Below are 21,908 nucleotides of genomic sequence, written 5' to 3'. Positions count from 1 at the left end.
TTTGTTTTTTGTGGGTGCTGAAAAGCATCCAACTGCAATGTGCCCGCATTGTTTTTCGTTTCTTATTATGAAAATTTTCACTTCGCCAACCTTGTGCCCGTAGCACAAGAGGTAACTTTCGCACACCACGCCCTTTCCTGTGCGCTCCCAAGTGTTTTTAAAATTTACAGATTTAATGGTTTTCAATAGCACCCAGACAGTTTCAAATTAAAATCATGTTTATTTTACTAATGAAAAAATTTATTAGTCAAAACTAATTCAGGAGTTAATTATTCAAAACTTCATGTACCTGACTAATTTGGTCCCTAAACAGAGACTGATAAAGCACCATTATTTTTCTGTGCAATGCATACCGTAGTTTTCATAGGAAAGTTTTGACAGACGTTCGGTGAAACACCCGGTGTATCCATACACCATGTCTATTACCCAGATTTATAGGATAATAAATTGTCTAGTTTCACCAAGTTGCAACAAAATGTTATTGCCAGCCACAACTATTTGGTTTAAGTAGGAACTCAGTTCATCAAGTGCCAGAGGGACAGCACGTCAGGCGCAGCTTTGTTACGACTGTATATTAGCTTCGTTCAGCACCACAGGTTTAAAAAGTTATCAAGCTTAAATTAGCACAAACCCCAGCTCAGTACAGGTCGGTCTAGCATGGGATAGCTAAAAATTAAGGTTTCATATTTTCTATATAGGTAGTATATCTTTCTTAAAATATGAGGAATGCATTTTAGGTGCCTATTCATTCCTACACATGCAGTTTGTTTCAAAGCACAATCCCTTTTACATCCCAAAATATTGCAAACAGTTATTCTTATGTATAATAACTTGCCGCTCACGGTTTGTTTTGTTTCTAACAGATGCTGCCATTTAGGGACAATTTCAACTATGTTTCTTCAACATTTTCTCAGAATGAGCTCGGCCTGATCTATAGATACTTTTATTTGCAATTCAACTTCATTTTATTGGGATAGTACAACAAAATTTGATCTCCTATTTTACTGTCTAAATGTCAAGCATGTTCTGGCCACACCACGGAGACACCGATCTTTAGGGCGATAGCTTTACGGGTGATACTTTGCAGAGGTTTTGACCTTGTCCCTTATCGTCACCGCTACGGAAAAACCCTGTTCTCCGCTCCTGGTGCGAGACCAGAAAAGTCAGGTTTTCCTGTCAGCCATGCAGCGCGGGGCCAACGGGAAGACGGCGTCTCGCCAAGAATTGAACAACGAAGGGAGAGCAATTGTATCGTCTGCTTAAAAGACTTATTTTCAAACATTACTTGCATTATGCAAAATCCCACTTTGGCAGTATCCAGTTGCTATGTGTAATGCTGGACGGTTTTAGAAGCTTCCACCACGCTTAGCCACTTACTTCACAGATTATTGGTGGCAGTCGTCAGTGGCATCCATTACGCCAACCACGATGGCTATGCGAATTGACCCCATTGCACCTCCGTCCTCAGGTATGTGACGGCACCATTCCACCCGCACTGCGCGACCATGCTACGGCGATCGCTTTCGTTTCTTCACACATTGTAGGTAAAAAATATGACTTTTGTGAAAAAAAGACACCAAACCAATATTTAAAAAATAAAGCAATTACCATATTGCACCTAGTGGATTTTCCCAAACGTCGTTACGCCAAACTTCCCATAAAAGCGGCGCTGCTCCGCGGAAGTATGGCGCCGAGCTCTGAACGCGCATAGGCTGTGAAACCCGGGTAAACCGTATTTCCCTTCTCTACCCATTCAACTTCTGCGGGCAGCGGGCATCTCAAACGGCCAGGTTGCAGCACACTGACGGCCACCAAGTGGCAAAGCTCACAACCACGCCAGCCTGCCTGTAGCCTTGCCCATGAAGTTAAACATGACGTCACAAACACTCTGGAGGCACCGGATCTGCGATTGTCATTCACGACGTGCGATTGTCATCAGCAGATTTTGTTGATCGTTTTATGTGCATTGTCATTAGCAGATTTTGTTGATCATGTTTAAATTATTTCTGAATGTGGGAGCTATAGTTCAATTTTCTTTTCGGTATGCCTTAAACCACAGATGCATATTAGTCAATAAAAAAAGGGCCACCTTTCATTTGCCAGATGCTCATTCTTTGTACGATGATTGGTAATATGGCAAAGTATGTCGCAAAAGAAAGCCATAGGCCGATTCAAATGCTTCACTTCAAAATTCACAGCCGTACAAACTAACAATTAAAATCAGAAAATGTTAATTGAACAATTCAGTGAGACACCCACTGTGCATTTCCCAGAAGGGTGCACCCAGTCTACATTTGTTTGCTGTTTGCAAAGTAAGCAAAGGGATCAAGATAGCCCATTCAAGTGGATGGCTTCCCACTTTCTCAACTGTTGCCCGACATTATCTTTAGTTTTTCTTCAAACCCGAAAGTTGAAGGGCTTCCACAAAATGATAACAACCCCTTCTAACTGTTGGTGCTGTACAGTGGAAGCATCTGTACTAATGGCAGTAACAAAAGCAGTGTTTTTTCCACGATCACATGCTCTGAATTTCGTAAATAGACCTTACGCCAAATTAACCACGCACCAAGGAGAACGTAGATACATGCGCTCACCTTATCTGTATATATGATTCAAAGAACCAAAACAAGGTGTTGACAAATGCACTTGCTAAGTGCCATTTGTTTTAGATTTTTGCTTTAGAACAGTTATTGATGCGGAAACCAGCGTGTACACTGCATGTAACTACATGAGCAGCATGGTCCTTGGTGCTTGGGTAATTTAGAAATAGGTCCATCAAAGGTGACATTCATGTACCTCTCTGCAGAAATGTTTTTCCCATTATCTGCTCTTTAATTTGATAGGCTTTTGAATTTGGAGGTGATCAGCAGCCTTTCATTGCTGCCATCAGCGGAAGGGGTGGCTGAGTGGCTTTTGAGAAAGGCCCATTGTCTCGGTAATTTTGCTTGGAAAAATCGGCAGCGTTCATCACTCAACACTCACTCGAACAGCAGGAAACATGTCTGACAGCTCAAAGGGATCTTCGTCAAGCCAGTACCCAGATTCCAGAGACCGGTACACCTGCAGCCAACATACCGGTAAGTAAGAACGGTAAAATAATATGGGCTTTTATGTTGCTTTACCATGAGTAAACATCATTGCATTGTCAACGAGATCAGAATTTGCCAACCAAAAAGTCAGACGTCAGATATGCTGAACAGTGGTCAAAGCATCCTGTGCTTCGACCATTTTATGCAAGTAAGTGATGTGATTGGCCCAAGCCATTTTGGAGCACCTTTCGAAGCAGCCAAAACAGTATTTTGGAGCAGCAAATGTGGTTTTTGGAGCAACCAAAACAGTGTTAGGGAGCAGCAAAAGTGGCTCTTAGAGCAGCCAAGACAGTTTTTCGGAGCAGCAAAAGTGGCTTTTGGAGCAAATATTCTTATAAAAATAAAAATATTTGTTTTAAGTGCTGTACAAACGAAGGGCACTTCGTGTTGTGTTATGTTCTGATGCGACGTGTTGTGATGCAACTCGTTGCATGTGTTTTTACTACTGAGACATCCCACAAGCGTACAGTGCTGTAGGCATTGCCGAGCAATTCCGAAAAACCGCTTGCCACCGTTTTACTGGTTCCCAACGTGCCAGATTTTCGTCAAAAGTAAGCAAACATAAAACAATTGATTGCAAGCGTCCCGGCTGGTGCCTCTGTCGTGCAATCATGTTCGCATGCACTTGAGGGCAACTTCGGCAGGCTTGCAGTTGCGCATGCTTTGTTGAGCGAGCGGAGACAACGGCTGTTCGATCGAAACCGAAACCATGCCACTCCACTCCGTCGGCAACTGATTCCCAAAACTGTATGCAAAATGTAACTGTTGAGCATACAACGAAAAAAAAGTCCAGCGGCACGTGCTTGCCAGGCCGGCAAACAAGGTACAAGCTAAACACACACACACACACACACACAAAAGAAAAAAAAAGAACTTGACCGCATTGATGCAAGACATCGCGAGCCAGGGTCAAAAAGTTCTTGGAGCGCTTTGTGCAATGACTGAACTCGAAACAAACAAGCGTGCTGTGCGGGTTCAGTGTGAAGACATTGCCTTCTTTGCTTTAGCTCACTTCTCTTCAACTTTCTTTCGCGGCAGATTTTTCTTGTACAGGGGTCCCTCTCGAAAGAAAGCCCACCGAGAGAAACCTAGGTAATCAATACTTCGACATAGCAATCTTAGAGTTAAAGGGAGACTTTTGTAGTAACGTATGATTTAAACAAGAACAGGAATGTTGATGAACGTGCGGCGGTACTTAGTTTCATTCTAGAAAGCGCCATATCTGCAGCGACGTGGGGACGACAACACCGGACATCCTGCGACCACGGTGACTGGAAGGCAGGGACCAAAACTAGTTTTCCCACAGCCATTGCTTTCAGGAGTTCTTCAGCTCACAAAGTAACTCTCACGGTGCAAAAACGTGGTTTCATTTCACATCATGACGGCATGGCTGGTACCCGGCATTCTAGCGATGGAGCGTCCGCACACACCCGTGTCTACCGTTGAAAAAAAAAAAAAATATATATATATAAAAAAGACACGAGATGACACCCACGAGACGACGAGAGCACGAAACGCGAGACAACGGGAAAACGATGCAAGACCAAATGGATAATTGATGCAGGGGACTTTGTGTCGGGCGGCCACCTGCGCCACGTAACACACGCATGCTCAATTACGGTACTCAATTTAGTTTTGGTTTTGAAAGGCGATTGAAATTGGTGTTTTAGCGCAGGCTTGGCGCAGATTACCCATATTTTGGCAAAATGTAGCAGTATATAGCAGGGTTAGCCCCCTGGTGCAGCAATCACATCACTGAAGTATTTCAGATATTGAGATTTGTTGTACTCGGCTTTAAAGCACGGGGTGACAGCTTAGAATTTAGATCCCAAAATTTCATCTGCGGCAAAAGTAAATCAAGCAAGCCTCAAGTTTATTGGAGCAGCTTTGTTTAACTTTACGGGTGCATGTCATGCACTGGAGCTTTCCTGAGAGAGGCAATTTTGATGGGCATGCATAAGCCCACTGTACTTTATGGCATTTGCCTAAAGTCATAACATTTGATTAAAATATTTCTGCAATCAACAGTTCAGCAAAGAGTGGCAGTGGTGGCTCAGGCTGAGCTAGATGAAACCATCTACAGATTGGTCCTGCTCTTGCAATACACACTCACCCACTTTGTAGGAAGGATCCAACATCCCTTTGCCATGGCAAAGAGCAGGTTGAGGGTCCTCAGCTTTTCTCCACAAATGAGGTGCGTTGTTCGTTCTGTCACATCGTCTTCCACTTGAAACCGACCCAATTTTGATACAATTCCACAGATTGCTTCCCTGTCACTGGAGAAGGCCATGCAGACACCACACACTTTCAAGCACAGCCAACTCAATTCGGACAATGCAGCTAAGGTGCATGTACAGTTTAAAAGACTGCACAAAAATCTTAGCTGTGTCAAAACACAGGACTGGTTCAAAAAAATACTGTGTTGCCCCAGCAAGGAACAACACACTGGGTTCAGATGGCATGGACAAATCACAGTTCAACTGAAGGTACCAATCTGCTTATTATTTAAAGGCCAGTGGCAATTAGATAAGACAAGACTTACAAATTAAAGTTTGCAGCTGTACTCCCTCAATGCTACTAACAAACTTTCTTGAGTTTGAGGAACTCAAGTAAAACAATTGTTTTGTTGGGAAAGTCTTTCAGGGTTCCTTAAGTGATGACAAGTAGAGTCAATCATTCCACTTAGAGAGCTCTGGGCGATGCCATTTTCTCCAACTTCTGCACCCTCTACACACATCCGGGTATTTCAATGGATTTGGTGCAGTAAAAGAGGGTAATAGCAAACAGGAGATGCACTGGTGAAGAATTAAGGCTGAGCACTCCGGCCCCGAGGAATGGCCTATATTTACCCCAGTTGCACATTGGTCATAACAATTGAAGGTCTCTTGTCACTGCTTTTTGACAAAAAGTAATGACAGTCTTCGATCCATGTTGTCGATACTCTTTTTCTCTTTTGTTTTTTTGGCTTCTGTAAGAAAGAAACAGCAACAATGTCACATACCGTTCAAACATAACTGTTCAGTGCTGTGGAAATCCTAGTTGGGCTATTCCACCCAGCAGTCCATTATTGTGAGCTGAAAGTTCTGGACGAAGGCTTGATTGCACATGTTTTTGTGACAGACTGCTTTAGGGAATATTAAAGCATGGCTCCTAAGTGCATGGGCTATCTCTCCCAACACATAGTATTTTTCCCAAGATAGATGAAACTCAACCACTGACTGTGCCACAAAAAACAGCAACCAGGATAGTTCCACATTTTGGTTTCAGTTCATTGTTTGCATGGCCAGCCAGTTCAATTTCGATATTCACATTTCTTGTTATCACAAGCAGTGCTTAAAAAGTAACAGTAACAAAACTGTACTGCTGCCTCCTGAAGGAAGCTAGGCACCTTTACAACTAAAGCACTGAACAAAAAAAAAAAAAATTTCTTTTTCGTCTATTAGTACTACAGAGACAAGCACAGTAGGCATCCAAAGATATCAGCACTAGGCAGTGATTGGTGGGCCAGCAAAAAGGTGTGATACACCGGGAACAAAACGGGTAGGATATCCCTCTTCATCGTTTCTCGGGGATGCTCGGCAGATAGCAGCTGTTCCCCAATGTGTTCCCGTTTTGCTTGCTGAATGATAGCAGCCACATCAGTTTTGAGGCAATTTATGTTTTATAGGACTTGACAGTTTCTTTTGTGCTCATGGTGCACAAGCATCCTTGTATCAGGCACGTAGCCAGGGGGCGGCCCATGGGGCCCAGCCCCCCCCCCAAAATCTTTGATTTTGCTGGGACACTCTCCCCCCTCCCCCTCATACAAGGTGTGCTTGTGCTCCAAAAGTGCTTTCTGCTGCTCCACAATGGACTTTTGGCTGCTCCGTAAGGCGCCACAAAATGACTCGGGCGAATCGCATCACCGGTGTAATTTGTCACGAATACAACACATTTTAACTAAAGTAGATGTTAAAATGGGTGACTAGTTGGCAAACTGTTAGGGCTGAAAGCTAGCGCCACCTGGGTGCGAGAGAGAGAAGGGACGGTTGACGGATGGGGGATGAAGGTAAGAGCTCTCAAACGGAGAGTCGTCGTTATGGCTGCGAAAAGAAATGGTTGCACGCTTTTGTAATCGGCTCCAAACATTATTAAAAGTTGTGTTTTAATTGAAAATACTATGTTATCGAGGAAACGGAAGTCTAACAGAACCTCGAAGATGGACAATTATGACCTTTACAAAGAATCCTCGTATTTAACTCCCGGAGGAAAGTCTTTACGCGCATTGTGTGGCAAGTCAACCCGGAACATTGTATGGGCCTTACCCATGTCGAGAAAAGCATTTAGAAGTTGAGCTAAGAGAAAATCTAAACTGCCTCAACGAGCACTTCGACTTGAAGCCAGCAGAAATTCAGACTTAAAGCCGGCAGAACTGCCGAGATGTTCTAGGTTCAACAGCGAAAACAAGTGCTGACAAATGAACACCTGGGAACATTGCCGGCAAAATGGCATGTCATCATATCGGAGCAGGGACCAGGCACGTAGCCAGGATTGTGTTTCGGGGAGGGGGCCGCCCATGACAAAATGCTCTATGAGGGGGAGGGGGGAAAGGAGGTCCCAGCAATATGGAAGATTTCAGGGGGGGGGGGGGCCGGGCCCCCTGGCTACGTGCCTGGCTGGGACCAAAGATAGCTTTGAAGATGCTGTACGCCAACCATCCCGGAATGGTGGCAAGTGATTTCTGGTGGCTACGACTCAAAGCAGACAGAAGCCACAGTGGCCTCTTGCAAAGTTCGTTAATAGCACCAACAAGCAGAACCTAAGGTTCTAACTTCGTAGTGGATGCAAGCCACTTTACAATGGAATATTAGTCACATTGATTTTGCCAGACCTCTCGATGGACCTGGTCATCATAGATCCTACTCCAAGTAGCTAGAAGTTGGACCAGTGTAGTCCACAACTTTACGCACCATCAATGCCCCACAGTCCGTGTTTACCATGTTTGATCTGCCACGGATGCTCATATCCAAAAATGTGCCGAACTTCATGTCCGAAGAAATGGAAGAGTTTCTCGTCAAGAAGAGCATCCAACATTTTACAGCACGCCATACTATCAAATCCCAAACCGACAGGCAGGAAGAATGGTAGCCAGAACAAAGACAGCTTTCTTGAAGGTAACCAATGGTGCCATAGAGTGCAGGATAGCAAGGCTTTTGTTCAGACAACACACAAATGAGCCAATGATGACAGCCAAGACTCCTGTTCAATTCACGTTTGCTGTCGTTCGATCATGTTGACGACTGGCTGGCAATAAACGAGGCGTCAACCAACAACTCGGCAGCGTGCTACTCAACCGGTCAGTCTGTTTACATCGGCAACTTCTCCAGAACTCCAGAGGTTACCATAACATCCAACTGACAAATAGATCATTCCTCGCCGAAATTGACGGACGTTGCCACTGGCGATACATATACCATGTTCGTCATGAAAAATCAAGTACCCCAGCTGAAGACACCGAGAAAACAAATTCTCCAGTTTTTAGATACCACAAGGCGGAGATGCTAACCACTACTTAAAAAATACTTTTAAAAAAATGTTTTGTTAAATTTTTTTTTAAATTTATTTAAGACATGCTCTTAGTTAACTAGTTTATTAGTCTACTATCTTTTTCTCTTCAGACTAGGTCAAGGTTAAGAAAGACATGTTCATACAAAACAAACCGTAAAGTCCTCCAGACTGGTGCGACTTTTCCTGGCATCAAAACCCGAGTCACTTTCATCCGGTGATGCTGACGCAGAAGACGGACCGATCTCCTTGTCAGTCGCCATCTACGGAAAGTGTTGCAAGAATGGCGATTGTCAAGGTATGTTCCACATTGCTAAAAGGCAGTATTGGCAACATAAAAGCTGATTTGAAGTCTCCCGGAGCTGCACAAAATTAGCTTTTGCCAATCCGGAGCTGCACTTAATTGGCTTTTGCCAATCTAAAATAATACCTCCAGGCCATCAAAAGTGATGCCGACTGGAAGAAGTAAAAAACCATCTGTGGGCAACAAATAAATTGTTATATAGATGCAAGCATTATTGGTAGTTCAGAGTAACCAGCTGGAACTTTATACAAAACTTACTTTGACGCCGAAACACACCTCTCTTGAGCGAACGAGTGTGTTTCGGGTCCTTGTCGCTGCAAAAGCTGTGCACTGACGTTTAGGTTCCCCGAGAAAAGGTAAGCAGTTCTTGATAAATTCTTTAGGCATTTATACTGTAACATTGGGTCGTGAGAAGCAAACTGCCTGCATGGCAATAAACTAAATTATTTTGTTCAAAGGGGTATTCTGGATAGCAAACAATCACTCATAAGTATGGTCTTGCATCATTCTTCCAGTTTGCTAGCTCATGGTTTTCTGGTTTAAATTTGAGCTCTGTCAGCATTTCAAGATACTAGTCACCAGAGCCCTCAATTTGGCAGTGAAATGGCTTTCACCACAAGATCCAATTCTTCAGAACTTCTCAATAAATGAAGGTAGCATTTGGGCCACTCTGTTCCCAGATACAAAGTAACAAATGTTCTACCTCGAGTCGCTTCTTACACCGCAAGTCTTCGCCACCCACACAGCAAGGACCTATAAAACAAAAGCAGCTTTTCAGAATAATCTTAGAAGACAAGCAACTACCATTAATGTTCAAGACATGCAGTATTCAAAAGTACAGAAGTAACACTGCAAGTAAATTTTGGAAAATTCTACCTTACTTGAGTAGATTTTTCAGGTGCCTAAGTAGTTAGAGAGGTTTGTGTCACAAAATTAAGCTTAGTCAAAACCGAAGAAATGCAGAGAGCAACATTTCATTCACATCATAGGAACAAAGGACAGGGCGAAATTTTGTTTAGAAGTCAGTCAGGCTGGGTGCAAGCAAAATGAGCTTGCACCCAGCCTCGCTCTGTGTGATGCAAAAGTGTCAGACAACCAGGACAGATGTTTGAATACCATTTGGATGGCAAGGATAGTGCACTACTGCTCTCTACAACAGCAGCAGCAAAGGAATCAGTGAAGCTACTTTTCCAGTCACATCTTGGTTCAACAGCCTGCTGACAAGCTTATTTGAGAAAACTCTTTTTCAAGGTAAAGCACAAGTCTGTTCGCAAGCTGCTTGGTCATTTCGTGCTGAATTTCCCACCCATTTTAATTAATTTTTGTTTTAGGGGCTAAAAGAATATTTGGGCACACTGCATTGAATTAGGTGCACTTTAAAAGTCATTGTGATTGAGCAGAATACTAAGCAAACTCAACTGCCAAAGGCATTTCAATTAAATATAGCAGAAACTCAAACCTGCCTTGGCAATAACCAAGCACTGCTTGTGGACAAAAAAAGCCGTTTACAACTCCCTGTAACACCGAATTGGAGCGCAGCTCTTGAGGAGGAGGAGGGAAGGGCACTGAGGGTTACCTGTTCTCGGGGCGGGGGGGGGGGGGGGGGTCATGCGACCTTGGGGGGTCACGTGACCCCCCAGAAAAATTTTTCCACTAGATTTAGCGGGGAATTTTTTGCGCTAGATTTAGAGGGGAAATTTTTCCGCTAGATTTAGCGGGGAAATTTTTCCGCTAAATCTAGAGGGGAAATTTTTCCGCTAGATTTAGCGGGGAAATTTTTCCGCTAGATTTAGCGGGGAATATTTTCCGCTAGATTTAGCGGGTAAATTTTTCCGCTAAATCTAGCGGGGAAATTTTTCCGCTAAATCTAGCGGGGAAATTTTTCCGCTAGATTTAGCGGGGAATTTTTCCCGCTAGATTTAGCGGAGAAATTTTTCCGTTAGATTTAGCGGGGAATTTTTTCCGCTAGATTTAGCGGGGAAATTTTTCCGCTAAATCTAGCGGGGAAATTTTTCCGCTAAATTTAGCGGGGAATTTTTCCCGCTAGATTTAGCGGGGAATTTTTCCCGCTAGATTTAGCGGGGAAATTTTTCCGCTAAATCTAGCGGGGAAATTTTTCCGCTAAATCTAGCGGGGAAATTTTTCCGCTAGATTTAGCGGGGAATTTTCCCGCTAGATTTAGCGGAGAAATTTTTCCGTTAGATTTAGCGGGGAATTTTTCCCGCTAGATTTAGCGGGGAAATTTTTCCGCTAAATCTAGCGGGGAAATTTTTCCGCTAAATTTAGCGGGGAATTTTTCCCGCTAGATTTAGCGGAGAAATTTTTCCGTTAGATTTAGCGGGGAATTTTTCCCGCTAGATTTAGCGGGGAAATTTTTCCGCTAGATTTAGCGGGGAATTTTTTCCGCTAAATCTAGCGGGGAAATTTTTACGCTAGAGTTAGCGGAGAAATTTACCTATAATGCACCGTGCGATTACGCCGACGGCGACGCCGCTCAAGCCGGAAACAAGCCCCTAAGAGCTGCGCTCTAACAACACACATCTATTCGCTAATGAAGCACAGTGAGAGCCAATCACTGATCTGCCAAAGGAGTCCAAGAAGTGGCAGATACATGCATTTGCACAAAGAAGTTCTTTGCAATGCAGTGTATTTTATAATGAGGAAAGGCTAACTTCCAGTCACTTTGCTATGCTTTCAATGACAAATGACAACACTCCAACGCACCTTCTGTGACTTTGTTAGCAGACCAGAACGAGAGGGCCCCAATCCGGACGCTAAGCGGACTGAGCTCCTCATCGGAGTCATCGTCAGGATAATTTTCAGGTTTCTTGGCGACAATCAAAGGCTCAGGTGATGTGCTAGGTCCCTTGTTTACAGGAACAAACAGCCTCCGTTTGCGACCTTGGTTTGCATCCACTGCTGCTGGGCCGTCATCCTTGCTGCCACTCTCATTTCCATCTTCATTCACGCTTAATGGACATACATCCACAGAGGTGGCCTTGAGGTTTGCCAGCTTACGAGCACTTTCCGCTGCAATGGACAGGCATATTGATTGAGGGGCTATGTGCCACTTTTTTCCTCCCTCTCAACACTGTTAGTTGGGTATTACCTATGAATGCCGCACCTTCATCAGGCTCAGTCAAAACTGTTTTTGCAGGTGCAACAAAACAAGATGGATCTTTAACCTTTTTTCACTTACATTGTTATTGAATATGCGGTATCGCCTATGCCCTTGAATTGTAAGGGTACATTCAATATATAAAACAAAATATATGACAGCATTCATAAACCTAACAGCAATAAGAAACACATGTTATCGAAAGGTTGGCAATACAATCCTATCCCTTTTTTTTTGGCAAGTTAAAAAGTTGGTCAAGCTGTCCACGATACATACTGTAAGTAAGAGGCATGTGAAGCAACAACTTCAACCTGTGACTACAATATCATGGGAAACCCGAGCCACCTACCCCGAAACTTGAGGAGGTTGGTGCGCATGGAACGCTCGGACAAAGGTGAGCGCAGCGATGACGTCTTTGCCTGCCACACCTGGAACAACGTAGAAGCAGGAAACAGACAATAAATAATGGATTGATACTAAGATTAATTCAAAGTGCAAGCCAGAGCCCAAGTCCCTAAGGGTGGCACCAACTGCTTACAAGCAAAAACCGCCGGACCAGCTATCAATGCCAACACCAACAAAGAAGAGGAAGCCATCTCGTAAATATCGGATTGCTAAGAACCATTTTTTCTCTTACTACCGCAAAATCCCGAGAGATGCCCCACCTCTGAAAGATAGCCCACCCCTATTCGTGGCTTGATTTGCCATATTTTTTTAAACACCGAAAGAAAGCCCACTCCTAGTAATAGTAGTGTTGGGATCAGTGATAGCCTCGGCGTAAATGGGGCTAGTTAACTATTGCGGGATATAAGAAAACGTTCCTGACTGGGAAGTAGTCATCTTTGCTTCGTAGCTCCTCGCCACCATAACAAGCTTGGAAGGAGGGACACAACCTAAAAATAGAAATCCTTTAACTTTTCTTGATGGTACACCGAAAGTTAGCCCACTCCATATTTTTACCCAATTTGCTCCAGATGTTATGTGGGCTCTCTCTCGGAATATTACGGTAGGTTGCTAAAATACTTTTCACTGGCCTATAAATAGGGCTCAGTGTTTTCGGATAAATCCGAAAAACTCTGAAAAACACCCGCCGGTAAAATTTTAATCAATTCGGATTTATACGATAAACTCAGAATTTTGATGTGCCAATGCCACCCCTCCCCCCCTTTCCAATAAACTAAATAAAGATGGTATTTTATAATTAAGTTTGATCAGCGCAAAGAGTCAACGGTCTTAAGAAAATGGCAGCACAGTTATCTTTCAAATCTCGGTTCATTGACAAAAAGGGGTCTTACCGATCATCTCTTCAAGGTTCAGAACGACATGTCATTGCGCATTCGGGTCACGACAAAAGCCCCTGTATTGGTTTCCAGTTTGGGCCATACTATTTGTGTTTTAAGAGGAAGAGAGGTTGTGTTTTTGTAACAGCTAAAGCTATATATGGATCCTAGAGATACCATAAAATTGGAAGAGGGGCAGTTGAAACTTCTCTATTACATCCTTTACCACTCCAGCTCGCGCGGCTGCGGGGTAGCATGGAATAGGATGGGGAGAATATGTGCTACCCAGCGACTACCTTCACGAGTTTATTTTTAAGGTGTCGGCATTTATCCAAGCCACAGATGTGTGCAACTTTTGCCGTGGGACAAATTAGTATTGCCAATGGCAATGGCACCAACACCAAACCCAGTTGAAGAAATATTTGATATAAGCGCGTTTTATTTTTCCTTATCTAGCATACGTATACACCGGGATATTATTTTTTGGTTTTTCATAAGAAACACAGCAAAATAAAGCTCCGATTTTCGAAGATTTTGGAATCAAACAAAAATAAACTCCTATAAACTCCGAATTTTCGGAAAACAATAAACTACGAAAAACACCCTCCGAATTTGATGAAAAATAAACTCCAAAACAAGGAATCCTACCTAAAAAGTTATATCCCTAGGATATCACCAAGGGTACGGCACATCCTTCTAGCTTGTCAAATACATGCCAATGAGATTGAAAGGCACTCGTTAAATGTCCCACCGATACTGTCAAAAGAAAAAAAAAAATCTATGAAAACACTAGATAGACCTGGTGCTCCAAATGTACAAGCCAAAACTGAAATCTGAGATTTAGCCTTCACGTAAGTGGCATGTTCGAAAAAAAAAGTGTGCAGGCGAGGTGGTGGACGTCGGTCATGTTGTGTAAATTGCCCTAGGCTGTGGTAAAATATGGGACACTTGGTAGAAGAAAAAGGACACAGGAAAAGGAATGTCTCAAACTCGGCTACCGTGCATTTCCTCAAATTCTCACATGGCAACAAACCTAACTCCGACCACCATGTCACTGCACTGTTCGTCTACCAAGTTTCCCATTTTTTACCAGTCTCAGGTAATTTTCAACACGACAAAGTACTACACTGTCCCAAAATTTGGACCACAAAAACAGTTGGTGATTGCCAGCAACTCGGCAATCTGTCAGGCGCTGGACTAGGTGGGCTAGCTAGCCCAGGTCGGGTAGGGGCAACGAGTTGAAACCGTATCAACTGGTTGCAGCAGTAGCCGCTAAAGTAGTGCGAAAACCACAAAAAATGGTAGATCACGTGGTTCTGTCAAGTTTGGAGGGCACGGTACATATTCTATGTTCAGCAGCAAATGTTCTTCGACGACCATAAAAAAAAGAAAAGATTAACGACCTTAGACTGACCTTAGTGCTAGAAACTGTGAACTTAGATGGAGTAGTCAACAGCTGATGTGAGGCATTCCTTGGTGAAGTCTGAACAAGTGGTGTTGACAGACTCCCTGGACTCATAGCTGGGGGAGTGACCGGACTATCCTGCTGCTGACAGGCTGGGGAGCCTTTCTTGGCCCTTCTAATACTGTAGACAGGCTTCTTGGTCAGCCAAGACTTGGGTTTCTGCAATGGGTTTGAAAGTAGGAAGACTTTTTAAAATGTAATTTTAAGGGACATAGCAGTGCATTCATTCGCCTTACATGTTAAATTTTTTTTTTTCCTAGTATATCTTCTGCATCAAAGTTTTACACAAACAGGAAAGCATACAGTGGATGGTTTACTGTGGGCAACATTACAATTAAAGTAGAAAGAAGGAACCCCACCCCTGCTTTCCCTGCTTCTGCAAAAAAAAAACTTTCTTTTTTCTTTCTTTTAGTACTTGTGAGAAAAGGACAAAGAATGTGAGGAGGAAACTTGAGAAAAAGATAGAGGGGGAATCTCTGCGAGAGAGCAGTATTTTTTGCAGGTTCACCTTCAAATATGTGTTATCCAGACTGAAATCTTACTTTCCTATTTCTTTGAGGCTAGATCTATGTAAATTAGCAGTAAAACTACTCCACTAATGCTTTCTGCTGTTAACAATTGAGTATGTACTCAGTTTTCCAGAGCATGTGCACGAGCTTGCCGCTAGTGCATAGATGTAGTTTAGTGAGAATCAACTACTAAACAGAAAGCCCCAAAAGTTTTAAGATAAAAAAAATAAATATAAAACATACCCTAATCTTTTTGCTCAGGATAGGACAGGCGTAGGCATCGGGAATATTCGCTGGGAACTTTTCTGGTGGAGCCAACTTACAATGGGCAAGGCACCTGGACACAAAGATCACACTGTACATAGGTTGAGATGACCCACTCCCTCAAGATATTGCCCCCGACACTGCCATACAGATTTTCCAGATCAACTGGATTGCCGCAACACAAGAATGAGAGATACGACCGACTATAAAGCCTGACCAAAGAGTGCAAAGCATAGCTTCCTGGCAAACACTATAATAATCTGGTGAGGGCTAAAAGAATATGGCTGCATCTAGCACGATACCAAAATCCTAAGAGAGTATCAGTATAGCAGCAAAAACCTCATGCTAGGAAGAAGCAAAGCTTAAAATTTTTCTATGCCATAAAATGAACTTGAAAAATCTGCTGCTGGATGCAGGAAGCTGGATGTTTCTTTGAAAGCGTGTGTTAATGGTCAGTTTTACTGGACACAAGGTCAGCATTACTCCCACTCCATAAAGAGTTAAAAGGAATACCTCTACTCTGAAATGGGCAGTTTACTTACAAAGTTCTAAGGTGTAACATTTCACCAAGTAAATGAGAGCAAAGATCTATACTTTGGATGAACCTTAAAGTTAAGCTTACTAGGTTGAGAACCAATTTTCTGAAATTAACCAATACATACAGAGCAAGAAATGTTTGGGATATCATATATGCTCCATTAAAGGGGGGGGGGGGGGGGGGGGGGGGGCACAACGATTTTCGGACTTCGGTCAAAAATTTGTGGAAGTTGCCCTCTGACACTTCTGAAGTAAAGAACAGAAAACAGATTTCGCCTGCATGTCCTAGTTGTTGTGTAAAAAAAAGATAAATATGGGAATTTTTGGCACCCCTCAACTCACTCCTAGTCTTCAGGGTCACACCTAGTGACGTAATTCGGGGTGCCGTGTAGCTTCCCGTGTGCTCTCTCAGAGGATGCTTCCTCTCTCTCTCTCTCTGCTGAGATTAACGGGCGTTATGCTGCAGCTTAGAGCCGAACGAGATCACGTAATCTTTTCACCGTAGTTCCTTCGGCTGCCACTAGCGGCTGCAGCTGGGGGAGAAAGCTACTTTTGCTTTGCGATTATGCAGCTTAATTGCAATATCTTTTAATGAATGAGATGTTTTCTTTATCCTCCGGAACACAATAAACTCCAGAGGCCCTTCAGGCCCCCGGAGGATAAACCTCCAGAGGACTTCAGGCCTTTTTCGTGACCCTCCGGGTCCCGAAAAACGACGAGATGCAAATTCGTTTAATTTTAAAATCGCCCCCCCTTTAAGCTGACAGTGCAGTGGAAGCTTCGTGCCAGTCGGACCAATCAGCTGCCTGCCTCCCTTTCACCACCTGACCCCGCTCTCAGCGCGCAAATATGGGCGGGCGCGGTGATCACATGGCAATAGTTAAATGTACGATTGGTACAACAAGTATGTAGCTCCCACTGCACTGTCAGCTTAGAGATGAACAAAGTATAGTATCTGTTAGTCGGTTATTCACCCACTAATAAACTATAAAAACATTATGTATAACTGCAAGAGCTGTCATGTGCAATTGACTTAATCTTGTTGTGCTTCTTGTTACCTTCACAATGTATGAAACAAAACATTTACAGCCTTAGAATCCTGCACACTCTAGAATTAATTGCATAAGACAACACCACATACAGAATAATTTGATTAAACATCCCATGGGCTTCCTCAAAAAGAGCAGCTATCGATTCAAAAGCTGCTTACCCCAGTCTGAAGAGGCTCAAACCCTTTTCATAGCTTACAATATGAACAGTGTTAGAAAGCCCTAACAGCACTAAATTTTAAATCTGGAACCACAGCAATCCATTAGCAGAACGACAGCACAAAATACACTCTGCAGAGCAAGAAAAAAGGACTTACTCTTCAACCCAGAGCATATTCACGAGGGGGATGTTCCATTGAAGGGCCTTGTTTCGAGTTGAGACACGGCCTTTGCTGAACACCACAAGGGTCACTGTGGGACTTATGGTCCTGCGCACTGTGGCACCCAGCTTCTCCAGTAATGGTGCCACAAAGTGCGAGATGTCCTCGGTGCCGGATCGAACTTCCACATATACTTTCATACCTGCAGATATGCATGTGGTGCTAAAATACTCTTTTGGTAACCACCAGAGAACAGTAGGAACCCTGCTCACAGCTATTTTTGTGAGATCTGTTCAATGATTAGCTTTTTCTTCTGGAGATTAATAAAGAAGTAGACCAGCCCATCCCACGAGAACATTGCCAGCTTTGTTTCTACTTTAGTAGCTATTTGCAGATAGTTACAAATTTCACTGTTCACAATGGAAACCACACTACTTTTGTAAATTTGGCTGAGCTCGCAAATCATTTAGGCACGCGCCACACTTAAAATTTTGTATCTACAACAAAGGCGGGCTGGATATCTCTTAGTCTTGCCTACACGTAACAGATGTAAGGGCGTACACTACGCAACACTGAGAAATTTGGCACGCCTTTTGTGCTTTGCATCTGGCTCCCGCCCTGTTTTAACATGATAGCGTTAAGGATCGTGCGGTACTAAATATCACACAAATGAGAATAGGAATGGAGAAATCCCTAGGTATACAATTCTAGTTTCGAACATCTAACCTCTCTCAGTTTTGCTTTTACTAGATTTCGAGACCCCAGAAATTAAGTCATTTACCACATTGTATGCAGCGCTCACACAAACTGAGGGCAAAATGGCATCCTAAGTCCAGCAAGAACTTATAATCATGTGTTAAAATACAACTGAAATATATTATTTGCTAAAAAAACTAGAGTTACTAAAGGTCAGTAAAAATTCAAGGGCTTTCATGGTCTCGAAAGCAGCACTTTCATAAACCAAGGATATTAAAGACCTTCAAGGAAGTGTATGAACTTAGTTGTAGGTGTAAGAGTTATTGGCACCACTGATCATGAATGTTGCCCTCACCTTTGAGGGGGCCATTTGGGTTCGCTGGCTCATCCGAATACTTGTTCTGGTCGACCGTTGGTTCATTGAACACCTTACCCCTGGACAATTTGTCAACAATGGCCGACACCTGTTCCCCAACACCTCCATCATCGCAAGTTGATTGTCCGCTGAACGAAAAGTCCCCGGGTGACATGGGGGACAATGGCACCTCGGGAGAGGCCACAGCAGAGGATGGAGAGCACACTCGTGGCGGACTCAAACTCGGAGGACTGGGCATGTGTAAATGTTGCCTCTTTGCTGGCGACTCAATGCCATGGCCATTACTGTATATAAGAACTTTCTTTGGAGTAATCTCGAGCACCTGCTTCGACAAATCCAACTCACTCCTTGAAGCCCTGGTCTCTGAGATGAACGAAGTGTCTTCTGCAATGTTCTCACAATGTTGATTCTCTTTCTCGGCTCTACCTCCCTTGGAGGACCCCACCACGTTGCTGCGTGTCCACGAACAATCAGCACCCGATGTTGACAAACCACTGATGCTGACTGGTTTGGAGTGTCCACACAAAATCTCTGAACTGCCATATCCGGCAAGGTCATTTTTGTTGCTCGATCTGTCCGTCTGCTTAAGCTTCCGAGTCTTCCTGGTCTTCTCTTTTGGCCGCGGCATCTGCAAAGTGATTTGAAACAGGGATAGCCATGTGAAATAAGTTAACAACTGTGAACATGGACAAAACTGCGCCAGGCTCAACAAAAACAGACACCCTTTTATGAGAAATTGACACCTACCCTTGGGAGATTTAGGCCAGTTTCTCTGCAGGAGTATGCATTTTTTTTACATTATTGCTTAATATCAAACTGCGCCGTTTCCTTTGTGAGGCTAACCCCTTCACCTCCATACAGTCTCTTCTCGGTTGACAATCCGCATTAGTTTCGTCGGCATAAAAAAAACATAATCGTGCTTTGTTTAAATGGGATTTCAATAGTACAAGTGATGACAAAAAGATCTAGCAAGAGTTGCTGATTCTTTATAATAAAGTCCCACTATGCAGGAGGCCTTTAATCTTCTACACACCTGCTACAGCACAAAATGATGCCACATTCTTTACAGATTCTAGATGCTACTTCAAAGTTGCAGAAAAAGCAAGCTCATAAAGTAAAGCTCACCATGGAATTGTCAAATGCGAAGAAATATCCCCTACGAATTTGTGAACATACTCAATCCTATCTTTTGACGGCACATATACCCTGGTTGAATGTTCACACAAACATCTTTCCCTGGCACTTTCTGATGAAACACATAAACTGTCCTCAGACTTCTAAGTAAATCCCGAAGGTGTTTGGCGGGATCTTCAGATTCACTTGTTTTCTACCTGTTTTTAGGGGAGGAGGCAATCTTTCTCGGTGTTTGCCTTTTCGGGTCCACCAAAACATATTCCTGAATTGGTCTCTGGTAAATTGCCTCAGAGATGTAATGTGGTACTATAGAATGTTGATTTTTGCAACTACTAGAGCACCTTTTGATTTTACAGTTCCACCAATTACAAAGCTTTACACGCACACCTTCTCTTGTCTTGCCGAGATGCTGGGACACTGAAGTGGGCATAGACAAGCCTACACAGAGGTCTACGCGGTCGATAAGGACAATGTAGCATCTAAAGGCAATAACTTTTCCTGTTGTCGCAGTGATGAAGCGAAGGGAACGGAATAAAAGGAAACAAAAAGTTGAGGTCGGCTAGAGCAGCACCCATGCACCACTGCTGCAAAGTGCCTAAAACCACTTTCTATAAATTACAGCGCCAAGGATCACAAAAAAACTGGACGAACAATGCTCCAACTAAGTAGAAATATGGGTGTAGCACGTTTACCCGAAGTGCAGAATTCCTGTCGCAATAGCCCCACGTCTCAAAAACCCCGTGTTCAGTGGCCCAGTTTCATAACACCCACGTGCCAAAAGTCCCGTCTTCAATACCCCCCCATATCTTTCTGCCCGAATCAGGTCAACTCGTCTCACTGTACCCTACCCATATTTCCCACCACGTTTTGACCGGCATTGTTTCGTGTCTTCACCCCGTGCACGGTGACTCCGTTTCCTACTCTCTCAGTGTGGAAAGCACAGTCTTCACTGCCCCGTTCCCCTCTCTGCTACGACTGCCGTTGTTCCGATCCTTGACCTCGACTCTTCCGAGGCTACAGCAGTGAGTGCATCAAGTGAAAGGAACAACAAGGTAACTTAGACCAGGAAAAACCCAGGGATATGACAAAGTAGACAACTGTAGGAGTTTGCAGTTCTTTTGAGGCTGATGGTATTTAAAGGAGCTGTGCAACAGTTTCAGTGCTTTGCTTAAATAATTTGGGAGTTGGTGTCTCAACCTTTCTGAAGTAAAGAACAAAAAATTGCTTCTGCCTGCATGTACTAGTTTTTATTTTAAAAATGGACAAAGATTGAGGTTTTTGGCACCTCTCAACTCCTTCACTATCTTCCGAGTCACGTGCGCTGCGACGTCAATGGGGGTCGCGCGGGGTTCCGGTGAAGCTCTCTCTAGAGCCATCAGTGAGCAGCGAGAACTCATCCGCTCGCGACCGCGTGACCACGTGCTGGCGGGCGCAGCGCGAAGAATATGGTGAAAGGAGGAAAGTCTCATCCGGGTTCGGCCATACCCGACTGGCGCTGTCCCCCTCCCCCTCCGGCTTCTGGCAGCTGTTCGCGGTAGCATATAAAGCTGACGGTTTTGTGGACCTAGAATAGATGGGGCCACGAGAACTCCGTATAATAAAAGTTATGTCAATGATACCAGGTTTTTGACGCATTTATATTTATGTTGGAACGACTAGATTTATAGTAAAGTTACCTTTTATCGAGCAGGTAGTCACACAACTTGCTATCTTTCTACAAGACCCCCATTGACATCATGCCGCGTGGTTCTTATGGCCGCCGCTCGTGGCTGAAGGTTGGGGAATATTCTAATTTTTGCCTCGCGATTACGCGGCAGAATCGCAACATTTCGGAGGAAGGAGGTGTGCTTTCTGTCCTTTGTGACAACATGAACAATTTCAAAAGTAGAAGATGCCAATTCTTTCAACGTTAAAATAGTACCGTATAAAGTTGATGAGATTATGAAAGCTCATGAACTTGTAATAAAACAAAAAACACCACACTGGCCAGCAGTGGACTCACTTGCCAAGATGTAAGTGGTTAAGACGCAGAAGGGAAAGGATGCGCTCCAATTAGATAAGTACAAGTGTTGCATATAACGCCGTAACAAGAACGAGACTGTGGTTTGGCGTTGCTACAGGTATCGCGCCATGAATTACGGATTAACAGTACTGACCGAAGACGGACGCGTGCTTCAGAATTCAGGTAAGCTTTTTCTCCCTTTGCCTTCTTTTCTAAAAAGC

General features: G+C 43.6%; 1 protein-coding gene across 2 annotated transcripts in view; it reads right to left on the bottom strand.

Annotated features, from left to right (window-relative positions):
- LOC8027556 (microcephalin) overlaps positions 1–21,908 on the bottom strand; it is a 47,667-nt gene that overhangs the window by 22,864 nt on the left and 2,895 nt on the right. The window contains exons 2-12 of one of the 2 annotated variants that reach the window (XM_029975896.4): positions 18,531–19,179; positions 17,477–17,681; positions 15,553–15,646; positions 14,750–14,959; positions 12,405–12,483; positions 11,662–11,967; positions 9,641–9,690; positions 8,780–8,896; positions 5,939–6,057; positions 5,203–5,365; positions 2,983–3,060 (exon numbers count right to left, since the gene is read on the bottom strand). In XM_029975896.4, the coding sequence (XP_029831756.2) occupies positions 2,983–3,060; positions 5,203–5,365; positions 5,939–6,057; positions 8,780–8,896; positions 9,641–9,690; positions 11,662–11,967; positions 12,405–12,483; positions 14,750–14,959; positions 15,553–15,646; positions 17,477–17,681; positions 18,531–19,179 (2,070 nt within the window). The remainder of the gene's footprint in view (positions 1–2,982; positions 3,061–5,202; positions 5,366–5,938; positions 6,058–8,779; positions 8,897–9,640; positions 9,691–11,661; positions 11,968–12,404; positions 12,484–14,749; positions 14,960–15,552; positions 15,647–17,476; positions 17,682–18,530; positions 19,180–21,908) is intronic. The other variant, XM_029975902.4, reaches the window with a different exon arrangement.

The sequence above is a fragment of the Ixodes scapularis genome, unplaced genomic scaffold (assembly GCF_016920785.2).
Source record: "Ixodes scapularis isolate PalLabHiFi unplaced genomic scaffold, ASM1692078v2 PGA_scaffold9__187_contigs__length_104089568, whole genome shotgun sequence".
NCBI classification, from domain to species: Eukaryota; Metazoa; Arthropoda; class Arachnida; order Ixodida; family Ixodidae; genus Ixodes; species Ixodes scapularis.
Note: the sequence above shows the minus strand (reverse complement) of the source record. Positions and strands in the feature narration are given on the sequence as shown.